General features: G+C 65.4%; 1 protein-coding gene across 5 annotated transcripts in view; it reads left to right on the forward strand.

Annotated features, from left to right (window-relative positions):
- The window catches only part of Kcnt1 (potassium sodium-activated channel subfamily T member 1), a 48336-nt gene that overhangs the window by 12979 nt on the left and 9079 nt on the right, over nt 1–26278 (forward strand). For 2 of the 5 annotated variants that reach the window (XM_070015030.1, XM_070015027.1), the window contains exons 2-24: nt 3530–3571; nt 7339–7418; nt 7919–8018; nt 11485–11541; nt 11890–11938; nt 12472–12531; nt 12816–12890; nt 12981–13064; nt 13605–13699; nt 14972–15152; nt 17027–17191; nt 17373–17509; nt 18551–18614; nt 18713–18821; nt 19544–19652; nt 19836–19985; nt 20366–20604; nt 20843–21071; nt 22106–22211; nt 23787–23959; nt 24361–24432; nt 24556–24690; nt 24868–24979. In XM_070015030.1, the coding sequence (XP_069871131.1) occupies nt 3530–3571; nt 7339–7418; nt 7919–8018; nt 11485–11541; nt 11890–11938; nt 12472–12531; nt 12816–12890; nt 12981–13064; nt 13605–13699; nt 14972–15152; nt 17027–17191; nt 17373–17509; nt 18551–18614; nt 18713–18821; nt 19544–19652; nt 19836–19985; nt 20366–20604; nt 20843–21071; nt 22106–22211; nt 23787–23959; nt 24361–24432; nt 24556–24690; nt 24868–24979 (2623 nt within the window). Of the gene's footprint in view, nt 1–2152; nt 3572–7338; nt 7419–7918; nt 8019–11484; nt 11542–11889; nt 11939–12471; nt 12532–12815; nt 12891–12980; nt 13065–13604; nt 13700–14971; nt 15153–17026; nt 17192–17372; nt 17510–18550; nt 18615–18712; nt 18822–19543; nt 19653–19835; nt 19986–20365; nt 20605–20842; nt 21072–22105; nt 22212–23786; nt 23960–24360; nt 24433–24555; nt 24691–24867; nt 24980–26278 lie in introns of those variants that run through there. The other 3 variants (XM_070015029.1, XM_070015028.1, XM_070015026.1) reach the window with 2 other exon arrangements.

Here is a 26278-nt window from a genome sequence, read left to right on the forward strand (position 1 = left end):
TTGCCGGAAGAGACTGTTGAGGGCCTGCTCACAGCTGGTGGACAGCTCGGGGCAGGAGGGCCCTGGAGGACTGTTCCTCGTCCTCCCTCTTCCTGGGTACGGTGCGGCCAGGGGTCCTGGAAGCTCTGCTGGTGGCCAGCCTGGCTCCTGAGGCCTGGCTGTGCTTCCTAGGTGGCATGGGAGCCTGCAGGGCAGCCTGAGAGCCCCGGCCACTCCCCCCAGGAAGTCCACCATGCTCACCCTGCCCCTGCCCTGTGGGCCACAAGCTGTATTGCTGGTTTTCTCCATCCCCGGCAGAGTCCTGGCCAGCCCCCCGCCCCCTATTTGAGGGCACAGAAGGGAGCTGCTGCAGAGCTAGACCCAGGCAGCACCTGCCTACAGCCGCAGCACCAGCTGTTGCTCTGAAGATGAGCCCGGGAGCCCTGCCCGGCCCAGCAGGAGAACATTTGGTGGGTTTGTGCCTGAGGAACTCAGGTGTGGTGGAATTTCTGGGTGAGGCCCAAGTAGGGAGGCGAGCGTCCTCTGCGGAGGGATGGACGGCTAGTCCTGCTACTTGCATCTTGAATCCCTGGCTGCCCACCATGCCCTGGACCAGGAGGCCTGGCCCTCCTTCCTGACCCCAGGAGCGGAGCCTCGGGTGAGCAGTTTGCCTGCCCCATGCATATCCTTGGTGGGGACGTGCTCTGGCCCGCGTGCCCCTCCTCCACCTCATTAACACAGCCCCATCCAGCCTGGGCAACCTGAGCGCCTTCCCCAGGGTGCTTCTCCTGCTTCCCTGAGGTCAGGGCTTAGAAAGGATGGGAGGGACCCATTCCAGGCAGCTTTCGAGCTCAGGAGTACAGTAGGGGAGAGGTTGGGCCACTTAGTGAATTTTTGTCCAGGTTGGGCACTGGGACTCCTTCTGGCTGCCCCAATACCTTTGGGCTCAGATGGGGCCTCCAGGCCCATCCTGGACCAGCCGCGCAGTGAGGGGCAGGAAACGGAGGGAACCACAGCACTGCACTGGCAGCCGAGAGGGACAGCAGGGGGAGGGGAGCACGGAGGTCAGTGTCCCCCAAGGCAAATGGTGGGAGACTCCAGATGTCCCAGTGAGGGTCACTTGTGTGTTGTGGAGAGCAGGTAAGAGGGGTCTCGGCAGAGGTGTCTGCTGCATTGCCCTCCCTGCCCTGCCCCTCAGGTCAGGCCTGAGGGTTTTGGCCTGGGAATGTAGGGGTCTTCCTGTCCATGCCAAGGGACCCGAGTCCTAATTGGATGGTGTGAGAGTTGACCAGGGCTGTGTGGCTGCGAGTCTTGGTTTTCTTGTGGCTTTGGAGACTGGATGAACCAGGCTAGGGAGTGGACAGGGGCCTCCTTGGCTGGCAGTGTCTCCGTGCGGTGTCCTGAGCGGTCCCTACGAGCGCACACGTCACCCTGAGTTGAACCCTGTAAGGAACCTCTCTCCCAAGTGTCACAGCCTGGGTCCTGGCGGAACGGTCCAGTCTCTCCCAAATGCACGCTTCCCCTCGCTGCGCTGAGGGGACCCCCGGAGACCTGGAGCAAGCGAGCTCCCTCCCCTGAGTGGAGAACGCGTCCAGCTTGCGGGACAGTGGGTGTGGGGACTGCAGAAAGAAGGGGACACAGGTCTGTCAGCCCAGAGGGGTTCCCAGAGGAGCTGCCTCCCCGCGCTCTGGGACAGAGTCTGCGCCTTCCCAGCACAGTTTGGCCCGCCCCCACCGGGACGCCTGTCTAGCTGCAGCTCTGCTAGCTGCAGAGGAACACCGGCTGTGTCCTGAGCCTTCCGCTGGCCGCTGCCTCCAGACTGTGCTAGGTGGAGCTGAGCCTCCCCCACAGACCCAGTCTGCTGGGTGCTGCCTCAGCTGTAGGCAGAGAACCCAGGCTGGGGCCTCAGCTCACATCCCAGTCATGAGAGGCTGTGTGACTGGGGGAGGAGTCGCACCGCTCCTGGGTAGCGGCGGAGGATGCTCCGGTGGGAGCAGGCTTCCCTCTCCTCCCCGACCCCTCTCCTTGCTCTGCTGCTTACCTGGCAGGGCGAGTCCCGGTGGGCCGCCTCCCCTTCACCGAGGCCTGCACAGGCTGCAAGGCGCCAGAGGCTGTGGGCCTTCCCAGGGGCACACCCTTGACTGTTTGCCCGACAGGCCTGTGCCAACCTGAGCAGGGGGGTGGGAGGGAACCAGGTGGCCTTTCCTGGACATTCCAGAGGTGGTCTTGGGCAGAACACAGAGAGGCTTCACGGGCTGGCGAGGCCTCCACTCCCACCAGGGCTTGGAGGGGCTGTTGCATGCAGTCCTGCTGAGACCAAGGAGAGAACCTGGGCTTCTGTCCCAGGAAGCAAGGCTGCTGTATTCCCAGGCTGGAAGCCCCCCTCCCTGGCCCAACTGCAGTGAGCCCCAGCCCTGCCAGGCTCCTGTAGACCCAGGGCCAAGTGTGGGCAGTGCTGGTAGCCCTGAGAGCAATGTCAGTCAGAACACGCGGGACCTGGCCGCCACCATCCCCACCAGCACCCTGCCCTCCAGGGCCTGTCGGAGCTGGGGGGGAGGGCCTGGTCCCCCAGAGTGCACGGCTGAGCATGCAGACCTGTACCTCCTCCTGCCAGCAGGCCTGGGGAAGACAGTGCTCGGCTCTGCCCCTTTGCTCAGTCTTCTGGAAAGTGTCTGCTTTGAGCCTTAAGAGAAGTTCTCTGAAGTGGAGCACAGACCCCCCCATCCCCACGCTGCGCGCCCTCCACACGGGCTGAGCCCCACGCTTTCCACACGGACTGGGCTTTGAGCCCCATGCTGTCCACACGGGCCGGACCTCGAGCCCCACGCTGCTCCTGCTCCACACGGACCAGGCCTCACGCTGCCCACACGGGCCTGGCCTCAAGCCCCATGCTGCTGTCCTCCACACAGGCCGGGCCTGGGCCTCTGGCTCCCACTAGTACAGGCCATACCAGTCTTGGGATTAACTGCCCTCTGGCCAGCCTGGGAAAATGTGCAGCTCTGCTGATCAGGACTAGGCTGGTGCAGGGTTCTCCTTGGGCCATAGGAAGTGGAGGGGTGGTCCCAAGCCCCTGGCCTGTGGGCCGGGCAGCGGCCTTGTAGAGGAGCGAGCCCGAGGCTGAGCTGCCCTGGCAGTTGCCCGGCTGCACGGCCCTGTGTAGGCGTCGTTTCTGCAGCCCTGCGAGCCTCGGTGACGAGAGCTGACGGGTGTTCCCGGGGGAGCATTGGGCGTAGTGCTGGGTGGGGCGGGGCAGAGACTCCTGGGGCACTGCATCCTGCTCTCTTGGCCTGCATTTGTCACCCCACCTGACCAAGGTGTGGGGCTGCATGTCAGACGGCTGTGCTGCTTCCATGGGCACCGAAGGACCGGCCTGCCTCCTGCGGCCCTGCATGCTGGGCTGCCTGCCCTGGCCCCGCCGCGGTACCCAGGGCCCCCGCGTCACAGCGTGGGACTCCGCTGCCCTCGGATGCTGCCCCAAATCCTACCTGGTCTCAGGACCTAGCCGCTCGGCCTGCCCCTCGCCTTCCGTGATGTGTGGCTCTGTCCCCAGGCCTCAGGTGGAAGATTTCAGCCTGGACTCCTCTCTCTCTCAGTAAGTGCCTCTGGGGAGGGGCTGTGTCTGCACACCTCCGGGGCCTGGGTCCCTCTGGGACAGTCCTTGCAGCCCAGCGCCACTGCCCTGCCGCTGGACAGGACACGGCTCGCCTGGCGGCCTCCAGGGCTGCGATCAGACAGGGCGTGAGGGGCCCTGGAGCAGGAGCCCAGGCAGGACCCAGCCCGCAGCGGAGCCACAGGATGGAAGCTACCTGAATGGGCGCCAGCATGCCGGGCCCCGGACCCCAGCCTCAGCCCCGTGTGGGGCCTCAGGAGGGCCCGCCCCACTGCGAGCTCTGCACACTCTTTCACTAAGATTTAGGTCAAGTGGCAGGAGGTAGCCGGTGTCCCTGGGTGCTCACCCCACCACACTCCGGGCTCAGCACGTGGTGTGTGCCGTGATCTCCAAGTGAGGCTCTCTTTCGCGCGTTATTAATTACCATCGACAGCAGCGGCAACCACCGTTCATGGGCCTCTCTGGCTGCAGAGAGCTCCAGGCACCTGTCTGTCACTGTGGTTTGCCTTGTTAGTCTTGGAGAGCCGTGGGCTGTGGCTGGGGCCATGGTGGGGCCTTTCTTCTCACCTAGCACCCCACGACAGAGTGGGTGATGGTTAGAGCCAGCCACGCCCTCCCCCACACGCTGGCAGGGCTCTGCCCCACCCCAGGCAATTGGGGGGCATAGATCTTTGTGTGGCCTCCAGAGGCTCAGGGCCAGAGTGAGAAGGGCCTGAGGAGCTGTCTTTTGGGGGACGGCCAGGCCAGGGCTATCTGCTAATCTGAGGAGTCAGTACCCTCCTCCTGGGCCACTCCGCACCCCCCTCCCTGGTTCCTAGGCCCCATTCCCCTGCCTGCCCTGGCAGTGAGCACCCATCCTGGGTGCTAGCTGAGGGCAAGTGTGAGGAGCTAGGAGGGCCTGGGGCCCGCCGCCCTTCCTGCTGGAGCCTCAGCATCCCGGGCAGGAGTCTGTTGAGGCCCATAGGTGAGGGGCTGGGAGTGGGGGGGCCACAGGTGAGGGGCCAGGGGTGGGGGGGGGCGGGGGCCAGGATCCACCCCAGCCAGCTCCCAGCAGTCAATGCCTCGGGCCCAGCGTCTGGCCTCTAGGCCTCTGGGCTGGCCGCAGGCTCTGCCAGGGCTCAGGACCACCCAGTCAGGACCTGGCAGGGCTCTTAGCCTGGCTGGGCACTTGCTGCACAGAGCCCTGAGAAGCCTGGGCTCAGCCGCTGGAGGATGGCGGCCAGCACCCTGCGCCCGCCCTCCAGGCACTCACAGAAGAGCCCCAAGCTGGGAAGCTCATTGTTAACTCCACTGTGGACAAAGCACCTGGCCTGCCCGTGGGAGGTCGTTCTGTCATTGTTCCTGTTCCCCAGGGAGGGGGCCAGGTGGGGGCAGGACCTGCATCTGGCCACAGTCCCAGGACTCTGCTGCCTGCCAGGCCAACACAGTTCCATGACCCCAGGAATTCAGGCCAGCCTGAGGGCGCCCAGAGTCTGGAAGGGGGGGCTGCCCAGGGGGAGGGGGGCAGCTCAGATCCCTCCCCCCGCTGCAGCCAACCGGCCTGACTCAACCTGGCGGCCCTCCCCTTCCCCCCCCCCCCCCCCCCGTCTGCCCCTTTCTGATTCATTAAGGCAAGTCACACCTGCCCCCTTCCACACACTCCAGGGCCAAATGGATAGTTTTCATGGACTTCTTGTGGTGGGGCGGGAGGAAGTGGCCGCCGCAGTTCATTAAACATTTAAGGTGACGGAGTTTCATGAATTTCTCTGGCACTGCAGGGTTCCAACCTCGGGGAAGCAGCTGCGGCCTGTGGCTCCCCGCTGGCTGGTGGGAGGGTGCCTGGCCACCCGCCTTCGGGGCTGTTCCGATGTGTGCCCACAGCTGGCCGGCCCGCTGTGGGCATCAGGCCAGGCAGGGCTAGTCCAGGTCGGCTGGCCTGACCCCACACTGGCTTGGCAGGGTCCTGTGGCTCTGTCCCCGTCTGTGAAGCACAGTGGCTCACTGTGGCCGGGTCCCCGGCCATGGGGAGGGCAGCAGGCAGAGGGAGAAGGTCGCTGCACAGAGCCAGACGTGGGTGTAGACGTGGGCTGGTGGGGTCTCAAGAGGGAAGCCAGGCACCAGCCGGAGAAGAAGGGCCTGGGAGGCGGCTGAGGCGGTGCTGAGCGGCTGGGGAGGGGTGGGCAGGAATACCCCGGGACATGATATCCAGCCCAACCTGCCCAGTGGGGAAGGAGAAAGGAGACAGGGGATGTCTGGATCCCCAGGTGTCCAGAACACAGAGCTGGCTCTGACCTGGGGGAGGGGCAGCCATGGGTCCCGAGCTGGAAGGGCGAGAGGGGCAGGGCAGGCCCCAGACCACAGACTGGGTGGGTTAAAAGACAAGCTTTGTTCCGGCTCAGTTATGCACCAAGCCTGTGATGGAGGAGTGCAGGGCAGCTCCCGGCACCACACAGCAGAGGGAAACACGTGCATACTCGTGTGTGAGCACACACGTGTGCAACCCCACACCGGCGCTGGCCTGGGTGGCAGGGCCAGTGTGGGGAGTCAAGGAGGGGCCTTGGTCAGTGGCGGTGGGCTGAGGCCTGGCTGGGGGAGGAGCCCCCTCCTCCCTGCCCCCCCCCAGGTCTGCACTGTGGAGGAGGCCAACAAATAGGGAGGAGCTGTTCTTGGGCTCCAGTGTACCTTAGGACCTGTGCTGGGAGGACTGCAGAGGAACTGACCCAGGCCTGGCCCTCACCTCCCCACCGAAGCCTGCCCTGCCTGTCCTTGACCTCTGCCCTGTCCCACCCAGCCTCCAACTCCTTCAGAGACTTCCTGGGGTCTCTCCCAGCTGGGGCTCCCTGCCCTGGGAGAGAAGGAGGGTGTGTGTGGCGCAGTGGATATGAGAAGGGGGAGGAGGGGATAGGATGGAGTGGGGGTGGTGAGTGTGTGGTTGGGGTACACCAGCCCTAGCACTGAGCTGCCCTCCAGTCCAGGAGAGCCTCCCAGGATCGAGGGCCGCCCCGGGGATGGCCTGCACCAGGTCTGGTGCCCGTCCTCAGTGGGGAGGGCCTGGGCCCCGCACTCTTCCTGAGCTCTGTGACCCACGGAACCGGTCTCCACCCCTCAGCGGCACCCACTGGAAAGGCCGCTAGGCACACAGTGGGCCCGCACCCTGTGCGTGCACGAGTCACACTCGGGAATGAAGACAGAACACCTTTGGGGACGTTGGGGTGGCCAGACCCAGCCGGCAGTGACAGCTCATACAACCCACAGCCTGGGGCTCAGAGACCCCTGTGCCAGTGGACGGTGACGGGGGGGGGGGGGGGGAGAGGAAAACAGGACCTATCTCCACCTGCAGGGACCGAGGTGAGGCAGCCTGAGGGAGGGACCTCCGCTGCAGCTTCCACGTCCCGCACGTCTGTCCTTGAGGCTGCAGGGCGTGGCGGGCTCAGAACACAGCCACTGGGGCCGCAGCCGCACAGCCCTCCGTTCACCATGGCCCACAGCCCCGCGGGAGGCACAGACCTGCGTCTCCCGGGGCTGGAGGGCCCCGGCTGCCGAGGAGGTGGGGGCGGGCAGCCTCAGGCGTCCCTAGGCCAGGCTCAGAGGGCTGCAGGCAGGGCTGCCATGGCCAGGGCCCAAGTCTGCTGTGGACACAGACCTCTCAGATGCCAGCTGGGCAGTGCCTCTCGGGTCCCTCTGTCCTCTCCCTCCCACAGTTTGGGAGAAGGTGGACACCGGGGCCAGGGCGCCGCTAGCCCAGCACCATGGCTCTCTCCTGCCCGCAGGGTCCAGGTGGAGTTCTATGTCAACGAGAATACCTTCAAGGAGAGGCTCAAGCTGTTCTTCATCAAAAACCAAAGATCCAGTGAGTGAGGGTCGGGGTGCTGCTGGGAAGGGCGGGTAGGGCGGGCACGAATGAGCCAGGGGGGCATACTAGCCGTGTGACTGTACTGTGCTGCCCAGTGGTGGACACAGGGCAGGTTAGCTGGCTTCACGCCGCCCAAGAACAGTACATCTCCAGGAAGGCCACACGGGGCCCACAGGGCCCTGCCCCAGCACTGGACCCTGAGCTGGGCTGGCCTGAGCCATCCACCCTGCCTCGGCCGCTCCCCGCCCTTCCTGGCTGTAGCTCTGGCTGCCCTGTGCTCTCGGGGAGCTGGGAAGAGGGCGCTGAGCCTGAGCCCTGGGTGTCAGCTCCCTAGCCTGCTTCTGAGCACCGGAGCAGTCTCAGGCGTCCTGAGCCCCAGTTCTGTGGGGGGAGTAAGTCCTGCTGAGGACCACCCGGGGTTGTCCCTGGAGCACCTGTCCCCTCCCTCTCAGGGGCGGGGCCTCTGCTCGGACACTCCTTCCCCCTTCTACTCACAGGCCTGAGGATCCGGCTCTTCAACTTCTCCCTGAAGCTCCTCACCTGCCTGCTCTACATCGTCCGAGTCCTGCTGGACAACCCGGACCTGGGCATCGGATGGTGAGTGACATAGGGTCAGGATGATGGATGACTTGGGGTCAGGATGATGGATGACCTGGGGTCAGGATGGTGGGTGACCTGGGGTCAGAGTGGTGGGTGATCTGGGGTCAGGGTGGTGGTGATCTGGGGTCAGGGTGATGCTAACCAGGGGTCAGGGTGGTGGGTGACCTGGGGTCAGGGTGGTGGATGATCTGGGGTCAGGATGGTGGGTGATCTGGGGTCAGAGTGGTGGGTGATCTGGGGTCAGGGTGGTGGTGATCTGGGGTCAGGGTGGTGCTAATCAGGGGTCAGGGTGGTAGGTGATCTGGGGTCAGTGTGACGGGTGATGTGGGGTCAGGATGATGGATGACCTGGGGTCAGGGTGGTGGGTGACCTGGGGTCAGGGTGGTGGGTGACCTGGGGTCAGGGTGGTGGGTGATCCGGGGTCAGGATGATGGGTGACCTGGGGTCAGGGTGGTGGGTGATCTGGGGTCAGGATGATGGGTGACCTGGGGTCAGGGTGTTAGGTGATCTGGGGTCAGTGTGATGGGTGATCCGGGGTCAGGATGATGGGTGACCTGGGGTCAGGATGATGGATGACCTGGGGTCAGGGTGGTGGGTGACCTGGGGTCAAGGTGGTGGGTGATCTGGGGTCAGGATGATGGGTGACCTGGGGTCAGGGTGTTAGGTGATCTGGGGTCAGTGTGATGGGTGATCCGGGGTCAGGATAATGGGTGACCTGGGGTCAGGGTGGTAGGTGACCTGGGGTCAGGATGATGGGTGACCTGGGGTCAGGGTGGTGGGTGACCTGGGGTCAGGGTGGTGGGTGACCTGGGGTCAGGGTGTTAGGTGATCCGGGGTCAGGATGATGGATGACCTGGGGTCAGGGTGGTGGGTGATCCGGGGTCAGGATGATGGGTGACCTGGGGTCAGGGTGTTAGGTGATCTGGGGTCAGTGTGATGGGTGATCCGGGGTCAGGATGATGGGTGACCTGGGGTCAGGATGATGGATGACCTGGGGTCAGGATGATGGGTGACCTGGGGTCAGAGTGGTGGGTGACCTTGTGTGACCCGGGTCAGGGTGGTGGATGATCCGGGGTCAGGATGATGGGTGACCTGGGGTCAGGGTGGTGGGTGACCTGGGGTCAGGGTGGTGGGTGATCCGGGGTCAGGATGATGGGTGACCTGGGGTCAGGGTGGTGGGTGATCTGGGGTCAGGATGATGTGTGACCTGGGGTCAGGGTGGTGGGTGACCTTGTGTGACCCGGGTCAGGGTGGTGGGTGACCCGGGGGGCAGCAGCCTGGGGGCAGGGCCCAGGGTCCATGGGCTGTCTGCTTATCTGTGTCCCACTGGTATTTACCGGGGGTCTGTGTACAAGACTGTGCCGGGCCCCAGGCAGGCCTTCAGGAGAGAGAGCTTTGGAGAGTCCTTCCTTCCTCGGTGTGACCCCACCCCAGAGCTAGAGGTGCACCCGGGACACGGCTCCCAGGTTCCTGCTGACTGCTCAGCCTGGGGAGGAGGAGGCCCGTCGTGGAGCTGTGAACACGGCTGCTCACGGGCCCAGAAGTCTGCACCCCGCTGGAGAGTCAGGTGCTAGCTCCGCTGAGTGGGGTCCTGTTTCCACAGTGAAGGCAAGGGAGGCCCCTGCAGCGGGAAGCAGGCCGGCCCTGGCTCCGCGCCAGCTTCTGGAGGCTCTGCCTGCCCCTCTGGGGCCCGCGCGTCCTCGTCCTGGGCTGATCTTCCACCGTGTGGGTGCGGTGCTGGGGCCGCTTTGTGGAGAGGGACCTGTTTCTGAGGCGTCCTGTAGGAGCCACCCAGGGAGGACTGGAACTAGTTCTTGGAAGTCTTCCCTGTGCTCCTGCTGCCCTTGTGCTGTGAGAGGTCAGCGCTGTTTCCCAGCCCTGACCCTGGGCCACGCCCCTTCTCTCCACCGGAAGCCGCTGGGTTCCCTGTGCCCAAGATGCCTTCTGTGGCTCTGACTCATCTCTGGGTGGCCCAGTGGATCACCTGCTCGGAGATACCTGCTCTGTGTCTCCCGTCTCCTGCTCGGCCTCTGTTCTGAGTTCTAGCTTCCAGTGAGCCTGGCCTCCCCGTGTCCCTGCCCCTCCCTTTCTTGTATTACCTCCTCTGGGGGACTGCTTTCTCCCAAGCACATGCTGGCCCAGTTCACACCAGTGGATTTCCACTTAGAGTGGGCTTAGATGCCATATAGGTCTGTAGTCCGGTCACAGTGTGGAGGGCTCCAAGTGCAGGTGTGCACTCTTGGAGCAAGGACCGCTGGGGTCCTGGGCACAGAGCCGGGAAGGAGGCCAGACCCTGGCACCTGGGCACAGACTTTGCTATTTCCCCCCTTTTGTTTGCTACCCATTTTAGGGGGAGGTCTGGTGTCTCCTGTCTCGAGACCCTCACCACTGTTGAGAGCAAACTTCCTACCTTTATCCAGCTCAGAGGAGAGCAGAATCCCAAGGGTGGTTTGAGGAGAAATGGGGGCTGGCGCTCAACCACCTCTTGGGTCCGTCTCAGCTCTGCACATCCCCGAGGAGTCGGGGCTTCCGCGTCCTCCTCCCCAGAGCCCACGTCCACTGTATTCATTATCCCAAACTTAGCTCAGTGCCTGGATCAGGGGTGGTGGTGAGAAGGTGGGCGAGTGGGTAGGAAGATGCTGGATGAATGGATGGAAGGAGGGAGGGAGGGAAGTGTAGATGAGATGGTGAATGGATTCTGGATAAGAGGATGGATTCATGGGTCTCAGATGAGATGAAGGTGGACAGGTGATTGGACAATGGGTGGATAGACAAGAAAGAGATAGGAATGGGTGAATATTGGGTAAGAAAACGGGAAGTGGGTACACGGAGGGGTGGAAGGATGGGAAACAACTCCAGTAAGGCTCAGGAGGGAAGTCAGCAAGAGAGAAGGGGAGAGGAGGGGAGGAGAGGAGAGGGAGGGGAAAGGAGAGGGAGGGGAGGGAACGGAAGGGAGGGGCGGGGCAGGCTGCCCATCTCCGCTCTCGGGCTGGACTGGAGGTGGCTGTGGCCTAGGGCGGAGCCGTGGGGTCAGCCCTGCCTTGCTGCCTGTCTCCCAGCTCTAGGCACTGGGCGAGTGCTTGCCCTCCTGGCTGCCCTTGGGGACGATTGTTGCTGTAGGACTTTAGGGCAAAGGCTTCCAGACTGTCTCAAGTGCCCTCCCCCCTTGCCCGAGGCAGCGCCGGCCTCCAGGAGGCCCTGACTGTCCAAGATTCTCTGTGGCTGAGCAGGGGCAGCCCTTCCCCCCTGGGGGCTTGTCAGCACCACAGAACCCAGCCCCCGCTAAGCTGAACCTGCTGTCCAGCCAAGTGCTCCTGGCATCTTCCTGCCCGGCCCCCCCAGGCTAAGACCTCCCTGCAGGTCACTAGGGGGTGTGGGGGACGTGGGCTGAGTGCCCCTCCCGTGTGCCCTGGGTTGGCACTCTCCGAGGCGCTGTGGCCAGGCTGGCTCCATCTCTCCACAGCTGGGGCTGCACCAAGTACAACTACACCTACAATGGCTCTTCTTCTGAGTTCCATTGGTGAGTTCACACCTCGGCTCCCATTTGCCAGGCCATGTGGGGCCGGGCCAGGGCTGGGATGGGCAGACAGGAGACAGAAGGGGCACCCAGAGGCTTACACTGCCCAGCCTCCACCGGAGAGACACCAAGTTCGCTGTGGGCATGTTCAAGGGCACCGGACCAGGGCTGGGGTCAACGCTGGGACCCGGCCCTTCTGAGAATGATCAAGAACTATAGCAAATGTTGGTCCGCTGGTCTCCCCAGCTGCCCATGGGTCTCTGCTCCTTCCCACCCTGTGCGGCTGGGCTTGGGTAGAGGAATGCTGGTCACTGCCGCTGTGCCCACGGCTGACCTCTCTCTCCCCGCCAGGGCCCCCATCCTGTGGGTGGAGAGGAAGATGACCCTCTGGGTGATCCAGGTATGTGCCCAGCTGCCCCTCCTCCCCAGAGGCGGAGGCCCAGGGAGCAGACACGCTGACCCAGCTTGGTAAAGTGGGGGTCCAGGCTCAGAAACGTTTCCTAGAAAGTTCCCAGGGCCTGCACGGGTCTCTCAGGTCTCAGCCTTTCCTCCCTGCCTGCCCGCCCCGGCCGGCCCCTGCCCTGCCGCCTGCCAGCAAATCTTGGGACTGAACGCCACAGCTCCCCCGCACTAGAGGGGCCTCCGAGCCGCCCTGCAGCAGCCACAGACCTTGTGCAGCCTGGGAGTGCTGTGACACCCCCCGCCCTCCCAGCTCCCCCCCACGGCCCACCGCGCCCTGCCTGCTTCTCTGGGGTCCACACTGGCGCTCTGCCGGGTCCTGGGACGGCAGCCGCCCTCACAGGCCGACACGAAGCAGCCGCAGGCCGCGCCCCTCCCTCAGCACACTCATCTTGGCTGTGGACCTGCTGACCCCTCCTGGGCAGGCCCTGTCCTCAGCCGCACCTCGACTCCAAGCCTGTCTTCTCCACACAGGTGATTGTGGCCACCATTAGCTTCTTGGAGACCATGCTCCTCATTTACCTCAGCTACAAAGTGAGTCCTGTGGGAGGGGCCTGCCCACCCGCCTCCCTGCCCACCCCCCTCCCCACCCTGCTCCCCCACCTCCCCGGGCCCCCTCCTCCCCTCCCTCCCTGCTCCCTGGCCTCATAGGTGGGTCTTCTGCCCCTCCTGCCCTGCAGCCCCCGCCTCCCTAGTCCTCCCCTCCCCTCTGCCACACCCTCCCCATACCTCCCTCCCTCCTCCTGTGCCTCCACTACACCCTCCCCACACCTTGCCCCATCCTCCCCACACCACTCTGAAGCCCCTTTGGCCTCCAGGGCAACATCTGGGAGCAGATCTTCCGTGTGTCCTTCATCCTGGAGATGATCAACACGCTGCCCTTCATCATCACGGTGGGTGAGCCCTGCGCCCGGGGTCGGGGTGTGGGGGGCGGGGAGGGGACCTGCCACCGCCAGCCAGGCCCTGACCCGCTCCCCTCACAGGTCTTCTGGCCGCCACTGCGGAACATGTTCATCCCCGTGTTTCTCAACTGCTGGCTGGCCAAGCATGCGCTGGAGAACATGATCGTAAGCCAGAGCCCACAGAGGCAGCGCGCCTGGCCCGGCCTGGGACCCGCACGGCGTCTGCCAGTACCGGCCCAGCCTTGAAGTTCTTTCCAGGAAGAGAATTTTTTGACCTGGAATAGAAATGGCTGGGGAGGGGAGGGGGGGTACAGGCGTGATGGAGGATACAGATCATGCAGATCACAGGTCTGGGGCCACAAGAACCCAGGCCCCAGCAAGATCCCTCTGTGGTATGGCCAGACCCTCAGTTGCATGTCTAAGTGAGGTCCATCCCTGGAGGGAATGTCAGCAGCTGCCCCTCCCAGCCAGGGCCTTGACTCACCCCCTTCCTGACTCTGGCATGACCCCCACCCCCAGGGAGGGGCCGGGTAAGGGGCCCCCCAGAGAGGAAGCTGAGACGGGTGAGCTGCCAGGCTGAGGCTGCCTGCAGCCTTACCCGAGGCAGGGAGCGGCAGGCTGCTTGCTCTCCACCGTGGCAGTCTGTTAGCTGTTAACTCGGGCGGGGTCCACAGCCCTGACCACTGACCACTGCGTCCCCCGCAGAATGACTTCCACCGCGCCATCCTGCGGACACAGTCAGCCATGTTCAACCAGGTGCTCATCCTCTTCTGCACCCTGCTGTGCCTCGTCTTCACGGGGTGAGTGCTCTGCATGCCGAGCAGCCTCCGGGCAGGCTGGGGTGCCGAGCCGGCTGCCCCACCTCACTCCGGACTCTCATCCGGGAAGTCACGTGGGCCAAGCCCCTGGCTACAGGCTTCGGAGAGACTGAGTCCAGGATACCCGTAACACACCGGGAAGCCCTGAGCTTGTGTCTTGCTTCAGTGTGGGGACCAGCCCCTCTGGGGTGAGGTCCAGCGGGCGCGGAGGGGAAGCAGCCAGGCTGAGGGAGAAATCGCCGCAGCTGCCTGCGCCCTGCCCTGTGGGGGCCCTGGAGAGGCCTGGCTACCACCTCCCATTGCCCACAAAGCCGCGGGCAGGGAGACGTGTGGAGGTCTCTTGCCTTCTTCCCCCCTAACACACAGACCTCAGGGAGGTGGACAGGCTGTCAATGGTTAATGTGCTCTGTGACTTAGGGTGACTGTGCCCAGCTCCTTTCCAACAGCCCATGTGACACTTGTCTGTTCACCCTGGGGGTGGGAGGGGTGAGCAACTGCTAGGCAGGTGTCGTGGGACCAGGGAGTGACCCCAGCCCAGTCCATCAGAGTCGGGCCTGGGAGGAGGTGTGTCCGGCTGTACTGGATGGGGCGGGGTGGAGGAAAGGGCTCCTGGGCAGGGGAGGCTAAGTGCCATGAGGTTGGGGATACTCAGCAACCCACCCTGAGTCTGCATGTGGCTGAGCTGCTCTGCGCCTCATTTCTGTGGGTTTCCCAGGGTCTATGTGCAGCTGCTGGGAAGTGGGGAAAGTTCAGAGGGCGAAGGAGGTGAACAGAATCCAAGGGTCCCGTGGGCCTGGCTCCAGGGTGGGCCCGGCCCAGGGCCTCTGGGACCATGGGGACGAGAGGTAGCACAGTGTCAGGCTGGAAATGGCTAGCAGGACCAGGCGCAGATGGACAGCCCCCACTCCCGGAGCCAGAGGCAGCTGAATGATGGCTCTGACTCCAACTCTAAACCAGACCCAGTGTTGGGTCAAGCGTTCACCTGTGGGGAGATCATTGGCTTCAGCCCCAGACTTTCAGGCAGCCCCACCCCTTCACCATACAGCTGTACCCTTACTGTGCAGCCCCACCCACCACCATGAAGCCCCACCCCTTGCCACACCTACCACCATGAAGCCCCACCCCTTGCCACACCCACCACCATGAAGCTCCACCTACCACGAAGCCATGCTGCAAGGCCACACCCACCACCCCTCACCATGCCTACCACCGTGAAGCCACGCCCCTCACACGCAGCCAACCCTGGACTTGCAGGACCTGTGGCATCCAGCACCTGGAGCGCGCAGGCGGGAATCTGAACCTGCTGACTTCCTTCTACTTTTGCATCGTCACCTTCTCCACGGTGGGCTACGGTGACGTGACCCCCAAGATATGGCCGTCCCAGCTCCTGGTGGTCATCATGATCTGCGTGGCCCTTGTGGTGCTTCCGCTGCAGGTGCGTCTTTGTCCACCCAGAGGCCTCTGAGCCGCGCCAAGGGGAGCTGTGAGGGCTGGCGGGGTGGCCACGCCCAGGGGCAGTGGGTCCCGCGGAGTGCTGAGTGGTGACAGGTGCTCACAGCCGGGGCAGTGCGCCTGGAGGGGGCATAGGCTTTCCCTCGGAGGAAGCAGAGGGGCTCCTGGAGGCCCTCCTCCTGGACATGCACGGGCCGGGGGTGGGGTGGACAGCCCGTGCTTCCCGACCACAGCTGAGTGCAGCAGCCATTGCCAGGCCACAGGGCGCCCAGAGGGACCACTGCTGACCAAGCTCAGTGCCGGCCCCTTCCAACATCTCCATCTCCAGCCCCAGCCGCCAGCCCTCTTCCTCTCCCCAGAGGAGCTGCCCGCTCCCCTGCCCCGTCCAGAGCTCAAGAGTAGTAGGTCTTCCATGTGCCATGGCCTCTCAGTGCAGCTGGCCCAGCCTGCGTGCCCCTGCCCTGGGCCTGGGCCTGTGCCCTGGGCCCCTGCCCTGTGCCTGGGCCTGGGCCCTGAGCCCCTGCCTCGCGTCCTCAGCGGCCCAAGGCCCTCCCCTCCTGGTGTCCTTAGCAGAGGTGCAAGATGGCTGTTTCTCCCTCCACCTGACCCCAGGCAGCTGTGGAAAAGAAATGCAGAGTAGATTGCCTACACATAGCTGCAGGTGAGGCCTGCGGCTTCAGTTTGGGTGGGGAGAGTCTTGGGTTGCTTTTAATGGTTATAGTGTGAGGCCAGCAGGCCCCAGGTAGTGTGTGTGTGTGGGGGGGGGGGGTGTCCGTGATAGTGTGTCAGGCCCAAGGTGAAGCCTTAGGACTGGATGGCGGCTGATGTCTGTCAAGCACCTCTTTCTGGTTCAGGGCTGAGTACTGAGGCATTCTCATGAGTGTCTAGATACAGAACACACCACCAACAGCAGCAGTGCTGAGGGCCAGGGGACCCACGGCGGGCAGGGCGGCGTGTCCTGAGGGTGGGGACCCACGGCGGGCAGGGAGGCGTGTTCTGAGGATGGGGACCCACGGCGGGCAGGGTGGTGTGTTCTGAGGGGACCCACGGATGGGGACCCACGGCGGGCAGGGCGGCGTGTTCTGAGGATGGGGACCCACAGCGGGCAGGGCGGCGTGTTCTGAGGATGGGGACTCACGGCGGGCAGGGCGGCGTGTTCTGAGGGCCAGGGACCCACGGCGGGCAGGGCGGCGTGTTCTGAGGATGGGGACCCACGGCGGGCAGGGCGGCGTGTTTTGAGGATGGGGACCCACGGCGGGCAGGGTGGCGTGTTCTGAGGATGGGGACCCACGGCGGGCAGGGCGGCGTGTTCTGAGGGCCAGGGACCCATCCTCCTGAGCTGTCTCTTGTCCATGCTGCGGGTGCAGCACCATGGACAGCTCCCGGGTCCACACGGCCCGCCCAGGACACCAGGCACCTCGCACCATGAAGGTGACACGTAGTCAGGAATTGCTGTGTCTGAGAATTTCCTAACACGTCGTCAGTTGGCTGCAGTCAGCGTGGGGTGCTGTCACGGTGGCTGGCCGGTCCGCAGGCCAGGCTCCGGGCCCTCCTGAGGTGGGCAGGACCTGGACTCCCCACAGCTCCTGCTGTCCAACACACTGCCCGGCGGTCACTCACGTCAGACCGGTAGCATGCACACCCTCTCTGGTCCCCGCACAGCTGGTCCTCCAGCCTCGGCTCAGGCCTCCAGTCCCACCCCTCACTCCCTTCCTGCTGGCGGCCCGCCCTGCCCTGCACGGGTCTGGTTCTCAGAGCCCTGCATTTCCATGGGACAGGGGCCTCCCTCCTGTCACTGCCATCTCAGGAGGTGCCCCACCCCTGGCCCGGCCCCTGTGCTCACCCCTCTTTCTGCAGTTTGAGGAGCTCGTGTACCTCTGGATGGAGCGGCAGAAGTCCGGGGGCAACTACAGCCGCCACCGGGCGCAGACAGAGAAGCACGTGGTTCTGTGTGTGAGCTCCCTCAAGGTGGACCTCCTCATGGACTTCCTGAACGAGTTCTACGCCCATCCCCGGCTCCAGGTGAGGCCAGCGCGGACCCGCCCGGGCCTCAGGTTCCCCCTGGCCGTGGGGTAGTCCGCCCCTCCCCAGGACTGCCCCATGGCTGGCAGACTTCCGAAGTGCCACAGACCATAGGGTGGCAGTCCACACGCCAGGCATGATGGCAGGCCGCTTGGGGCTCTGACCCCCACCCCTCTGGCAGGACTACTACGTGGTCATCCTGTGCCCCACGGAGATGGACGTCCAGGTGCGCAGGGTCCTCCAGATCCCCCTGTGGTCTCAGCGGGTCATCTACCTCCAGGGCTCTGCTCTCAAGGACCAGGACCTCATGCGAGCCAAGTGAGTGCTGTCCAGAGCCGGCACCACCCAGCACGGGGCTGAGCAGGGCAGGCAGGGCCAGCAGGAAGGGACGGGGTGGGCTGGGCCTGGGCCCCCCTCGAGCCCCCACGCAGTTCCCCACGCCAGGGCTCTGTCTCCCTCCCGCATGGGGTCCACCCTTGGGGAGTTCCCCTCCCCTGCTCAGAATCTGGGAATGTTCCTTGTCAAGATGAAGACGCTCAGAATAGACCAGGGGCGGAAGGGCTGGCTGCCGTGAGCTTGTGGGGAAAGTCACGAGGGCTGAGGGTGGATCTGTGAAGACAAGATGACAGAGTTACTTCAGGTGACAACAGTGCTGCTCCATGGAACTTTCCAGAATGTGCTAGTGCTCTCTTAGGGACTCTCACAAAACCCCTCCCCAGCACCCTTTCTAGGAGCGTCCAGTGCCCTCAGCCAAGTGGCCTTGGCCACTCGGGGCCAAGGACAGGCAGGACACTGTGATCTCTGAGCCCACGCTGGGCTCAGATGGACACCGTGTCTTCTGTGGCTCTGTGCACAGCTGACACCTGCCGTGGGCAGCCCCAGGCTGGTGGGCCGGCAGGCAGAGAGCCAGGGCAGCAAGAAGCTGAGGTGGGGGGTGGGGTGGGGGGGCCTAGCAGCATGCCGGCCTGAGGGAGCTCCTCAAACTCCGCAGGGCTGCTGCTGCTGCTGCCCGGCTCCTGGGAACCCAGGAGGGAGCTGGGTGTGCTTGCTCACTTCACCCCTGGCCGAGTGAACGGGTGGGGGAGGTAGGGGTGGAGGGTGGCGGGGTGACCCTCCTAGCCTCCAATCGGGGCGGGCAACAGAGTGCAGAAAAAAACCAGTATGACTCAGAGCTTCTGCTTACCATCCACCCGTGGCCTGGGCCGGCCTGGCAGCCAGGGTGCCCTGCCCAAGGGGATGCTGGGATACCTGTTGGGGGCAGGCCAGAGCAGGGCACCCTGCCTGGCCCCTCCTCCCCTCTCCTGTCCTCCCCGGGAACCCTCCCCACCCACCACCCACCCAGCAGTTGGTGCTTTGCAGGATGGACAATGGAGAGGCCTGCTTTATCCTGAGCAGTAGGAACGAGGTGGACCGCACCGCGGCGGTGAGTCCGGGGGGCGGGTGACTGGACGGAGCTCCGCCCAGCCTGCAGATGCTTGCTCCTCGCGCAGGTGGAGCTGCAACACTGACCGCCCTCCGCAGGACCACCAGACCATCCTGCGAGCCTGGGCCGTGAAGGACTTCGCCCCCAACTGCCCTCTCTACGTCCAGATCCTCAAGCCCGAGAACAAGTTTCACGTCAAGTTTGCTGGTGTGTCTGGGGGCTGTGGGGGATGGGGTACAGCGTGCAGGTCAGTGTGTCTGGGGGTCATGGGATATGGGGTACAGTGCAGGCTGGTGTGTCTGGGGGTCGTGGGGTATGGGGGTACAGTGCAGGCTGGTGTGTCTGGGGTTGTGGGGTGTAGGCTGTGGGGTAGCTGGGGCACAGGGTGCAAGCTGGGGGTACTGTACAGCCATCCACACAAACACAGGTTCACATGGGACAGCAGACCCTCCCTACCACCACAGGGCCTCCCTGGGTCTACACCTGAGACCAGGGTCCACAAGGGCTGGGGAGGGGGAGCAGGAGCACTGTCTGAGGAGCACCTCTATGGGCAGGACCCTACTGAGCACCTGAGGTGGGGCGGTCGGGGTGGGGGGACCCATGATGCATGCCTGGGGTCAAGTAAACAGGCCTCACGGCAGCCCCGCGGGGAGCAGGGGAGCAGGCCTCCCGGAAGCTCTTGGCTGAGCTGGAAGGTGGGGGCAGATGCTTCGTAGAGGCCCTTCGTGCTGGGAGTGAGTCCACAGGTGCTGAACTGGGTGGGTGAAGCGGGGTCTGCTGTGCAGAGCGGGCCAGGGCACCGGGGACAGTGCTGCAGGGGCAGGGGAGGGCCCTGACGCCACGTCTCCTCAGACCATGTGACCCCTTGTCCCTCCAGACCATGTGGTCTGTGGGGCCCCGTGGGGGACCCTGACTCTGTGTCTCCTCAGACCACGTGGTGTGCGAGGAGGAGTGCAAGTACGCCATGCTGGCCCTTAACTGCATCTGCCCGGCCACGTCCACCCTCATCACCTTGCTGGTGCACACGTCCCGTGGCCAGTGAGTGTCCTGCCCGACCGTGTCACGCCCAGCCACACCCGGGAGACAAGCAGGGCCTGCGGGGCGGGGCGTCCACACAGCGGGTGGAGTCCGGCGCTGGGAGGGGCCGCAGGGGGTCCCGGGGCCAGGCGGGAGGGCGGCCCTGGCCGAGGATGACGGTCCGCTCCCTTGCCCCGCCGGCAGGGAAGGCCAGGAGTCGCCGGAGCAGTGGCAGCGCATGTACGGGCGCTGCTCGGGCAACGAGGTCTACCACATCCGCATGGGCGACAGCAAGTTCTTCCGGGAGTACGAGGGCAAGAGCTTCACCTACGCAGCCTTCCACGCCCACAAGAAGTAGGCGGAGGCCTGGGGGGGCTCCCACACCTTCCACGCCCACAAGAAGTAGGCGGAGGCGGGGGGGCTCCCACACTTGCCCACCCCCTCACCTGGGTCCGGCGAGGAGGAGCTGGGGCTGGGGACCACGAGGACCAGGGGGAGACAAGGGTCAGGAGCCTCTCTTGAGACCCTCTCCAGAGCTCCAAGGCCGGCCACAGGGTTCCCGCGGGGTTCCCGGGTCCCTGCCCCCAGGTTGGGGTGGGGGAGCCTACTCAGGTGAGATCAGTGAGGAGTTAGGAGCGTGGGCTCCAGGAGGTACCTGGGCACGGGGGCCGCAAGTTGGGGAGGCGGCCGAGGCGCAAGGGGCCGGCCTGGACTCCTGTGGCCGTGTCTGCCAGGTACGGCGTATGCCTCATTGGGCTGAAGCGAGAGGAAAACAAGAGCATCCTGCTGAACCCTGGGCCCAGGCACACCCTGGCCACCTCCGACACCTGCTTCTACATCAACATCACCAAGGAGGAGAACTCCGCCTTCATCTTCAAGCAGGAGGAGAAGCAGAAGAGGCGGGGCCTGGCGGGGCAGGCGCCCTATGAGGGACCGTCCCGCCTGCCCGTGCACAGCATTATCGCCTCCATGGGTGAGCCCCGGGCGGGCGGCTCCCGAGGGTGGTGGTCCGTCCCCAGTGCCACCGAGTGCCCAGGACTCCTGGGGTCTACTCAGCATCGCCACCCCTCTGCTCCTCGTCCTGGTGGGGAAACAGAGGCACTGTAACGTACTGACATCCACCGCCATGCCTCTGAGGCTGTCAGAGCTGCTGGCCCTGGACGACGCTGGGCATGGGAGGGCGGTCAGCCAGGCTCAACTGCTCTCTCCAGGGACGGTGGCTATGGACCTGCAGAACGCAGAGTGCCGGCCCTCGCAGGGTGGCGGCGGCAGCAGCAAGCTCGCGCTGCCCACGGAGAACGGCTCAGGCAGCAGGCGCCCCAGCATCGCTCCAGTCCTGGAGCTGGCAGACAGCTCGGCCTTGCTGCCCTGCGACCTGCTGAGCGACCAGTCGGAGGACGAGGTGACACCCTCGGAGGACGAGGGGCTCTCCGTGGTGGAGTGAGTGCTGGTGACCGGGGGGCTCTCGGTGGGGTGTCTGAGGGCCCTGACACGCGGATGCCAGAGCTGGTGCCTCGCGCCCCCTCGCGCGGGCGTCGGGGCCAGGCATCTCCCCCACAACACACGCAGATGGAGCCGGGCGCGCCCCAGCCCCCTGAAAGCCACCCGAGCAGCGCGCTGGCCAGGCCTGGCCTGGGGGTTGGCACCGCAGGGCTCTGACGGCAGCTGGAGCAGCAGCACGGGCACGGAGGCTGGGCCTTGCCCGCCTCAGCCCATGAGCGCCTGGCCAGCCGGTCGCAGCCCCCCTCCACTTCACCATCACGGTGGAGCTGAGAAGAGACCCACAGCCATCCCGGGTCCACCTCGCAGCCGGTCAGCCCCTCTGCTTTCCACCACGTGTGGCCCACCAGGCTGGGGTGGGCACCCGGGGGACCCTCTGAGATAGGCCTGCCACCCTGTCAGCCGGGCCTGTGGGCCGTCCTAGTCTAGATCTGGGGCCAAGTCTTCTTACCAGGGCTGCGGCTCCAGGACACCCGGGCAAAGCACAGTCTGGCCCCAAAGTGGGGTCCCTGAAGTCCCCAAAGGGGTCTGGAGACAGAGCTAGGGCTGTGGCCTCTGCCGAGCGCTGATGGGAAGGGGAGGTGACCGGTCTGTCTTCCCCAGGGGAAACACAGGGAAGGCCAGGGCCAGGGCACCCGCCCTCCCCAAGGCGAGGACTTGAATGGTGTCCACACCCGTGTACTTGCACGCATGTGTGCACGTGTGTGCTCACGGTGTTAATGTACCGTGCGGTGTCTTCCCTGGGGATGTGTGGGCCCAGGGCACAGGCCACGTTCCTGTGGCCAAAGGCTGACCGGGTGGTCCTGGGGCTTCCCAGTGAGGGGGCTCCTCTGCCTGCCTTCGGCATGCCTTGGCTGGGAAGCCGCAGCGAAAGACCCCTGGCCCTGGCCTTGGTGGGGGCCAAGTCCAGTGCTACCCAGCGCCGGCTGTGCGGTCCCCTGCCCGGCCATGCTGAGAACCCCCTCTCCATCCAGGTACGTGAAGGGATACCCCCCAAACTCGCCCTACATTGGCAGCTCCCCCACTCTGTGCCACCTCCTGCCTGTCAAGGCTCCGTTCTGCTGCCTGCGGCTGGACAAGGTAAGTCCCTGTCACCCGCCACACTCCGAGGCTCAGACACCAGCCCTGGGGCCCGCCGCCACCGCCACCTCCACACCACCACCACCTCCACCATCTCTACCATAACCACCACCTCTACCACCACCTCCACCACCTCCAACACAACCTTCACCTCCACCACCACCTCCACCACCACCTCCACCACCTCCACCACCACCTCCACCACCTCCACCACCACCTCCACCTGCACCACCTCCACCACCTCCACCACCACCTCCACCACCTCCACCACCACCTCCACCTGCACCACCTCCACCACCTCCACCACCACCTCCACCTGCACCACCTCCACCACCTCCACCACCATCTCTACCATAACCACCACCTCCACCACCTCCACCACCTCTACCACCTCCACCACCACCTCCACCACCACCTCCACCACCTCCACCACCTCTACCACCTCCACCACCACCTCCAACACAACCTCCACCTGCACCACCTGCACCACCTCCACCACCACCTCCACCACCTCCACCACAACCTCCACCTCCACCACCACCTCCACCACCACCTCCACCACCTCCACCACCTCCACCTCTACCTCCACATCCACCACATCCACCACCTGCATCTCTGCCCTGCTGCCCTCTCCCTCCCTGTTGCCCAGCCCCACCGCCCTGTCCCTCCCCATGGTCAACTCAGTCTTGTTTCCTCTGGATGTTTGTTTTATTTTTTCTGGACCTGAAGCTTGAAATCTGGGCCTGGCATGGTCCGCAAGCTTCTTTTTGCTCAAGGCTAGAGCTCTACCTCTTGAGCCACAGCTCAACATCCAGCTTTTTCTGTGATCAATTGGAGATTAGAGTCTCAGGGACTTTCCTACCCAGGCTGGCTTCAAAGCACGATCCTGGATCTCAGCCTCCTGAGCAGTGAGGATGGAGGCGTGGCCGCTGCGTCAGGCCTCCCGTTTCCACAGCTTCTTGCCATGCATGCAGCTCCCTGCATGGCGCGGGCCAGCTCAGCCCTGCCACCGCCGCTGCCAGCGCCGCCCTGGCCTCTGCGGGGCCCGTGGCCGCGGGTTGTCCAGCCCCGCCGCCGGCGCTGCCCTGGCCTCTGCGGGGCCCGTGGCCGCCTGTCCTCCAGCCCCGCCGCCCTGGCCTCTGAGGGGCCCGTGGCTGCTGGTCGTCCAGCCCCGCCGCCGGCACCACCCTGGCCTCTGTGGGGCCCGTGGCTGCTGGTCGTCCAGCCCCGCCGCCCTGGCCTCTGCGGGGCCCGTGGCCACCTGTTGTCCAGCCCCGCCACCCTGGCCTCTGCGGGGCCCGTGGCTGCTGGTCGTCCAGCCCTGCCGCCGGCGCTGCACTGGTCTCTGCGGGGCCTGTGGCTGCCTGTTGTCCAGCCCCGCCGCCCTGGCCTCTGCGGGGCCCGTGGCCGCGGGTCGTCCAGCCCCGCCGCCCTGGCCTCTGCGGGGCCCGTGGCCGCCGGTCATCCAGCCCCGCCACCCTGGCCTCTGCGGGGCCCGTGGCCGCGGGTCGTCCAGCCCCGCACGTGCCTCCTGTGGGCAGGACGGCGGCCAGCACGGGCTCTGTGACTCCTCAGGGCTGCAAACACAACAGCTACGAAGACGCCAAGGCCTACGGGTTCAAGAACAAGCTCATCATCGTCTCTGCCGAGACGGCCGGCAACGGGCTGTACAACTTCATCGTGCCGCTGCGGGCCTACTACCGCTCCCGCAAGGAGCTCAACCCCATCGTGCTGCTGCTGGACAACAAGTGAGGGCGGGCCGGCCCCCGCGGCCAGCGGTGCAGCCCTCTGGCTGGCCTCGCCTCCTCCCCTGCGTCCCGCCCCTCCAGCGCTGCTGCTGCCAGCGCGCCCTGGCTCCCTCCTCTCCTCCCACCTCACCTCCCGCCCCTTTCGCCTCCCGCCCCTGCCACGCTGAGTCCCAGGGTGGGCCCAAGGAGCACTTCCCTCCCCAGGATCCCCCAGCTGCACAGCCACTGGCTGGACTGAGCCGGGCCTGCCCCAGGACCAGACAAACCCCAGCCCCTCGGCCCCAGGGGCCCCCGGTCCCCTGGTGCTGGGATCCCCTGCTCTGCACAGCCCCATCCCCCACCAAGGGCTTGGAGGTACAACCAGGGAACAGGCGGCCCCTCCAGGCCCGCTGTCCCCGCAGGCCTGACCACCACTTCCTGGAGGCCATCTGCTGCTTCCCCATGGTCTACTACATGGAGGGCTCCGTGGACAAGTAAGATGCTGGCTCCACAGCCACTGCGGCAGGGGCTCCTCCAGGAGCATGCCTGGCCACGTGGGGGTGGGGAGGGAGGGGGCAGGCAGCAGAGTCCTGCAGCCTCTCTCTGCCCCCACGCAGCCTGGACAGCCTGCTGCAGTGTGGCATCATCTACGCCGACAACCTGGTGGTGGTGGACAAGGAGAGCACCATGAGCGCCGAGGAGGACTACATGGCCGACGCCAAGACCATTGTCAACGTGCAGACCATGTTCCGGTGAGTACCTGGCCACCGCGGCGGACCCTCACCGCACAGGCCCACCGCACTGCCCACAGGGGTTCCCGAGGGCTCATGGCCGGGCCACAACCACAGCCCCACCCTGGCCGCCTGGCCCCAGCCTCTTCTGTGGGTCCAGCCCCGGCCGCTGCCCCACTCAGGCCCCCCTCTCCCCAGGCTCTTCCCCAGCCTTAGCATCACGACAGAGCTCACTCACCCTTCCAACATGAGGTTCATGCAGTTCCGCGCCAAGGATAGCTACTCTCTGGCCCTTTCCAAACTGGAAAAGGTGAGTTCCCCACCGGGTGGCTGAGCCCTCACGGCAGAGCCTGGAGAGAACAGGAGATGGGTGGGGCTGGTGGCTGTGGATGCCAGAAGGCAGACCCAACCCGAGGCGAGCCTCCGTCGAGAGGCTAGGAGACGCCAGAAGGCCCGTTTTCCCGGGTGCCTGGGGTGTTAGCTGGTTGCAGGGCCACACCTGCACTATCAAGAGGCCAAGGCATCTGGTGGCTCCGTGGTCAGTGCAGAGCAGGCATCTTGGTGGGATTGGCTTGTGGCCGCAGCCACTGGGTCCAAACACGGGACCCCAGCATGACACACGGTCACTCTAACGATCAGCTGCTCACAGGTGGGAGCAGAGGGTGGGAGGAGAGGGGATCCTGCCTGGAGTCTCTGGACAGATGGAGCAGCAGTGAGGGGCCGGCTCCTCCCCTTCCTGGAGCCGCCTGAGGGCTCCATGGAGGGCGAGGCTGGGTCGATGACTCTCGGGGCTCAGGGCCCCGGTCCTGGGGGATGGTCCCTGCTGACCGTGGCCTCACCCAGTGCCTCCGTCAGGCCGCTGAGCAGCTCTGCCCCTTCGAGCGCATGACCGGTGACTGGCGGGGCCGGGCCGGGGGACAAGCTGGGGAGGAGGAAAGCACAGCCCGTGGCCCACTCCACTCGAGTCCGGCCCACTCACCGTGCTTGAGCACCGCAAGCTCATCAGCCAGGAGAGAGGCTGGTTATCTGTGGGGCCGCCCAGAGAACACCAAGGGCCAGCGTCCGCGGGGGCCACCTGGCACCGTGGTCCCCGGGACCAGTGCCCGGCCCCTTGCTGCGTGCGGGTGAGGCTCTGCCTGCCCGAGCCGGGATGCACGATGGGAGGGGCCCCGAGCCGCACACCTAGAGACTCCGAGACCGGGGTCCAAAGCCTGACAGCAGCACCCTGTGACGGTGGGAGCCACGAGGACAGCTAGGGAAGCCAAGGCACACACGCGTGTGCCCTCAGGAAGCAGCCCTCCCCCCGGGTCTGGGCCGCACGGACAGATATTGAGGGCCCCAGGCCGGCCCATCCCCGGTGGAGACAGAGAGAGCGCGAAGCAGACTGCTGATGGCCTCCACTCCCAGACAGGATGGGTCTGCAGTCACAGCCCCCCCTTCCCCCCCTCGGGGGTGCCAGGCCGGACAGGATGGGTCTACAGTCACAGCCCCCCCTTCCCCCCACCCTGTGGGTGCCAGGCCCGACAGGATGGGTCTACAGTCACAGCCACCCCTTCCCCCCCTCGGGGGTGCCAGGCCCGACAGGATGGGTCTGCAGTCACAGCCACCC

This window comes from Dipodomys merriami, unplaced genomic scaffold, assembly GCF_024711535.1.
Source record: "Dipodomys merriami isolate MVZ:Mamm:240054 unplaced genomic scaffold, mDipMer1.0.p SCAF_11, whole genome shotgun sequence".
Classification (NCBI taxonomy): Eukaryota; Metazoa; Chordata; class Mammalia; order Rodentia; family Heteromyidae; genus Dipodomys; species Dipodomys merriami.